The sequence below is a fragment of the Schistocerca serialis genome, chromosome 3 (genome assembly GCF_023864345.2).
Source record: "Schistocerca serialis cubense isolate TAMUIC-IGC-003099 chromosome 3, iqSchSeri2.2, whole genome shotgun sequence".
In the NCBI taxonomy this organism is placed as follows: Eukaryota; Metazoa; Arthropoda; class Insecta; order Orthoptera; family Acrididae; genus Schistocerca; species Schistocerca serialis.
The window spans coordinates 113,594,174-113,600,173 of NC_064640.1; the positions used below are offsets into that span (position 1 = coordinate 113,594,174).

At 35.3% G+C, this 6,000-nt stretch overlaps 1 protein-coding gene across 1 annotated transcript in view; it reads right to left on the reverse strand.

The window, feature by feature from the left end:
* Positions 1–1,694, reverse strand: part of LOC126471544 (protein phosphatase inhibitor 2-like) — a 33,295-nt gene extending 31,601 nt beyond the window's left edge. The window contains exon 1 of the mRNA XM_050099770.1: positions 1,566–1,694. Coding sequence (XP_049955727.1) covers positions 1,566–1,648 — 83 coding nt within the window. The 5' untranslated portion in view covers positions 1,649–1,694. The remainder of the gene's footprint in view (positions 1–1,565) is intronic.
* Between the last annotated feature and the right edge of the window lie 4,306 nt (positions 1,695–6,000).

Genomic DNA, 6,000 nt, shown 5'->3' on the forward strand with positions numbered 1-6,000 from the left:
AACAACACGACACCTAATACATATCTAGAAGGACAGCTGAATTTGGAAATATTAAAATAATGAGTTTTGTACTTTATATTTCAAAAACACCAAGAACTTGTTTTCAGGACACAAATTATGGATATCATTGCACCCCTATCTATTGCTTCCACAAATAAATTAGAATGACATAACACCTTTCACAGTAGCATCTAAGAAGTCACCCCTCCCCCTCAAGTCAGTGGAAATAAGAACTGGCCTTTACATGCTACGGAGTACACGCATAGATGTAAAACTCGCTCTGAATGATTGGACACAATTCATTACCCACTCAACTTTCTCATACAATACTCTGCTAACACCATTTTCTGAAGAGAGAAAAGTAACAGCTGCATGTAGTGCACTCAACTGGCATGCATGAATAAACTAATCATATTCATAAAATTCAACAATGTTAGCAAATTGTTCTAAGTAAAGAACAGCGACATACAACTAGAGCTCACTAACGAAATCAGGAAAGCAACAGACTGTCGTCACTAGTATAGTATTGTTAACTTTAAATCACAACTAATGAAACAACAAAATATGAAAAACAAAACTAATATTTACAGTAATGTTCATTTCTGTTAATGAGGAAATCGTAGACTTCTTGATAATTCAGTTGAAAAATGTGTTAACCAGAATACTATCTTGTCTTGAAGACTACTGCAGTTATGGAACTGTTGCACACAATGTCTTTTACACACACACACACACACACACACACACACACACACAGCCCTTGATACCTCGCAATTGATTAAAAAAGACAAGAATGTAACAGACCAACTATTTTATTAGTTGTAAAGCAATAGCAAACATGGAAGCAGCAAAGTTTTCCACGTCCAGCTACTGAACTAACAAAGTATACTAAACATGTATTTAATACAAATTGCCAATAAAACAGCGAAAACAAAACGAGTAAGAAAACAACTACACCGAATACGTATTAGGACTAACCAATGTTTAATGTAGTACACAATACATGCCACGAGCATTGTTTTTTTAAACACAATGTGTATTGAAAACAAACAGTTCAGTTCACGACTGAACTCCCAACGTAACTAAACATTGAAAGTTGTTAATGATACGCAATGCACAATGACCGGCGTCTTTTCACGACATTGCGTACTACGCCCAAAACCTATGCGTAAAACTCTACGTTGCTCCATTATATTCATTGCTTTTATTTGAGTACTGAAAGTTAATTATTTCGTATTTCAGAGAAATGTATGCAATGTTTTAAATCCTTGATGCTCTAGTGGGTCACGGGAAAAAAGTCACAGCAAAAATTTTGGGCGAATGAAAATCTACGACTTACGTCGAAACAGGAAAGTACAAACTATCAACATATTCTAGTCTACATCACTGCAGGCTTCTTTAGAAGTCAAAGGCAGAATATGACAACATTGAAAAAAGTATTACATTTTCGAAACTCACGTACACACCAACATAAAAATCTATACATTTGGAAGCACCATTGTGTAATATTTCTTTCATAAGATTTCACTACGAAATTCTGCCATAAACTAAAGAAGCAAAGTTACCTCTTCGGTGCATCCGGCTTCTCAAAACTTGAAGAGGTTTTCAGAATACCCTTCGATGGTCGTTTTCCCAAATTTTCAGCCATCGTTCACTATACCGATAATTTTGCCTGCGATGCTTTGACATTCAATTCAAAGATAAACAATATACTTTGGCGCATAGCTGCGATTGTCGATAGTGCGGTCTATATAATAACAATCGCAGTTTCCACAGTGGTTGCATTGCGTGCTTCTCTGCGGAAATTTTTGTACTGTTTATGAGAATTAAATGAACGAGAATTTCCCTAGTTTTCTCTTTGCATCAGTTTATCACTAACAATTTTGTCTAATGTTCTCAATGAGAATGATCCTCAGTAGCTTAAAAAGAAAAAAAATGCGAAAGACAGACTATGGGATACTGGGTATTGACAGGTTTATTAATCAGTTCTTTATTTCTTATCAAGCACCACCCATTGCAAAATTTTTGTTACCAAAAATGTGAATGGAGTTCCTTGGTAAATCGTGAATGCTGAATTCGAAAACGAAATTATCTTTGGCTGTAGGGTTCAAGTTCCTTCCTGACACCTTACTCCATCTATTGAAATATTTGAAAATGCTCCGAATTACTCACTCTTCTGTGGCTTAACTCAGAGGTTCAGCAGATCCAATGGTTAAAAATAATATAAATATGTTCAAGGAATTACCACACATGGCTCTCAGTTCAGAAATCTACTTCAGGGAAATAAACGTAATTAAATTCTCTCATGTTGACAGATGAGAAGGAGCGTTCTGTTTTACGTGATAAAAAGCTCTCTATAACCAAGATCACTTAAATACTTCTTTGTTTTCGACAACGGGTTTTGACAAACTTTGCTGTCATCTTCTGGTCTTCAAAAATTTCTGTTACAAAACGTGTTCATTGTGAGTTGGAACCTTGTGACAAGTTACCATACTAGTGGATAAAACGTAGCATATTATACAAATATTTGTCAGAAATAAAACATTTACAATGAGAAAGCATCTTGTGCACATGACGATGTCTGCATATGTAGCTCTCACAGACGATATCGAATCTTAAAAGTCAAAGTATACAGCATCATTCACATTAGCACATCTGTTTACGTTAGCTTTACATGTTCTATTTCAAAGACTCGTTAATGATCTGTGAGCGTTACATATACAGACATGCCCATTGCGCGCGAGGTGCTTTTTGATCGCAAATGTTTCATTTCTGACAATCATTTGTACAGTGTACTACATTTTATCTACTAAAATCACAGACTGGCATGAGACTTCAACTCACAATGAAAATGTAGTGTAACAAAACTTTTTGAAAACCAGAAGATGACAGCGAAGTGTGTCGAAACTGGTTGTTGAAAATAAAGAAGTATGTATGCGATCTTGACTACAGAACCTTTTTTTATCAAGAAATAGCGGTGGTTTGACAGCACTGCTGATGAGTCATGCTTGAAGACATAGAATCAAGCTGGGTTTCGAACTGCAAGAAAATTGACTTCACTTGAGTGACGCCACTTTTAGTCATGTTACACAAACTAAAGTCGCTTTAACTTTGTGATGCCACTTTTCTGCCTCCATCGCCGATTAGTGCCATGTCAAATATCTTTGTCAAACAAATGTGACGAATATTGGATCATATCTTTGATTAAATTTTTGTCAAAGAAATATGACAGTGTAATACTAGAATTAGCGACTTTCGACTGCCAGCTTATGGCTGAATTTCGAACCACCATCGCTATGTTTTGGTTTATGTGTCAATAATTTAACTAATTGAAATGTCTAAGAAGACGTCAGTAGCAACAATTGTACAGTTTATTGTGTTGTATGAGGGATGATCTTGTGTGCAGAAACTCTGAAATCAGTGCTAGAAATGCAGGATTTTGAGTATTGATGGAAACTGTGGATGGAATCTGGGAACACTTTTCCAGTAGTGATTTACTTATTGCAAAAGATAAAATAGAGAATCACAATGCCTATGTCTGTGAACATGACAAAGTAGTATAATCTTATAAGAGTGGTGCATCTGCAGGTCCAGCTGGCACCAGACGATATTAATTTCTGAAAAATATTTAGCAAACATATAGTAATAAACAAAATATGTTGTATTAAAATACTTGTCACTTCATTTTTTGCATGGTTACAAAATATTTCCTACATTTAATTGAAAATGCAAGTGAGATAGTTTGTGGAAGTTGAATTTAAATAATTGTAATACTGTACTTCGTCAATACAAAAGAAATTGATCATTTTATGCTGCAAGGTAAGCACACAGCTATAATGACAGTAAAATGATGTAGCATAAGATTTCACTCTGTGTGAGAGCACCAAGGAACTCCAACAACATGAAGTCTGTGTTTTTATTCCAAATTATATGTGACTAATCTACGACAACATGGTGTGTATTTTAAAAGAAATACAATGTCATCTTTCTGTATTCCTGGTTTCAGGTAGATCTAGGTTTTGTCACTGCAGTTATACATAGAAAAGTGTTTATTTATGTTGTGAAAGTACCGCTATATGATACTTCTGTTATCTGATGCAGGCATAAGATTCTTGTGTAAGTATTACTGAGTAGTTAATGAAAGGTGATTTATAGCTGCACAGTAACTCACTTAATTCTATAAGTGATGAGAAGTAATGAAATATTGGCAGTATATTCAGATTCAACTACTGGCAACATAAGTGCACTTAAACACCTGTTCAGCGAATTTTAGAAAGGAAGTAACAAGGTCTCTGGTGGTGGTACGATTTCAGCTTGAAAGCCGCTTTTAATATAGGACCATGAATATACCATCACCACCTAGATTGCAATGTCTTTTTGTGCACTTTTAGAAAACACAGTTCCAATATTCAGCCTAGAGTAGCTTTAATATTTCGTCTTGGTTAAGTAATGTCGATTGCAAAAGAGAAAATATTAGCTTCCAAATGAGCTTTAAGGGCTCAGCATCCAACTTTTGGGAATGTGGTATATACTGGAGAGCTGCCAGGTAGTTGCCAGATGTCAAATTTGAAGTGACACTTGTAGTTTCACTCGAGCAAGCACTGCATCTGTAATGTCCATATCATGTTTTCTTAATAGACCTCGATATGCATCTCAACAATCACTTAAAATTTACTTTTGTAAAGTGGTTTGCGAATGGATTTTCGCTTATGACTGCTACTTCAATTATAAATGTATGTATACCCCTGTGTTATTCCTGTGCAACAAAACCCATTTCCAGATCCCACATTTATACTTCCTCTTCTACTTGTTGGATTCTGGGCTTCATTGTAATGCCATAACCTGAACGACAGAACCAATGTCTGTTCAAACAATCTTTCACTGTATTGGAAATGGTGTCACAGGAATTTTGACAGATGCATGTAGAAACATCAGCACATGATGTCACTGGTGTATCAGTTGTCGTACAACTTGCTGTGGCTTCACTTTAGTTGCATATTGAAACTCATCTTCACATTTTGTATGTTGCCACTTACGACTCAGCATTGAAAGTTCTGGAAAGTGTTGGAAATGACTCTTCATGAAGGTTTGTTGTTTATGCTTTAATTCAGAAGAAAGCTGATTATATCTTTGTAAATAGCGCACATTCTTTCTGTAACGTATATCTGTGGCGAGTTAACTTTGAAATCACAAAAATGGAAACTTGATCCTCTTTTAAAGATGCATTACGAAATTTTGGTGACTTTTGCCCAACAAAAAATATGGAATCGCTTTGAAAACAAGGGAAACTGTACAAAATCCTAATTTAACGAATACTACAATACCTATATAGCAGAATGAAGAACTGTGATAGCAGTGTGTCCTCAGAATGTGGCAGCCAGTGAAGATGAATATGGTGATGAACTCAAAGAAGACAGTGAAGGAGATATGCATGCCGATCCAACATTCCAAGGCCACTGTGAATCAAATGAGCCACACTTTTTGTCTCAAGGGGATCTCAGCGATCTTATTTTTGACTTAAACTTGATAAAGCAACAGGCTGAGCTTTTACCTTTATGGTTACAAGGATTGAATCGTCATCTCTGCGAATTAAAGTGAGTGTTTATTATGACTATCATGCTGTTTTTTGTGAATATTTCTGCAATGAAAGTGAGATGTTTTTTTGTAATGATATTAAGTCCATTATGGAGACTCTTGCTCATAATTTCTGCGAAAATGAGTAACACTTGTTCACATATTTGAGTAAAACTGGTCTGAAAACAGTACTTCTTCACAATATCACAATGGTAACGAATTCCCTTCTTTTATAAAATAAACAACTCGCTTCAGTTGCCAGCAACTGAAGTGAACTTTTTATTCTATAAATATGTTTCTCAGTTGTTCCTGATCAAGAATTTCATTCTGTTACTGTTTCTCATATGGTTAATCTGAAGGAGACATATGAGAACTTCAAACTGCAGCTCACTCTTATCTAGTATTATGAATACAAATGGGATAAAT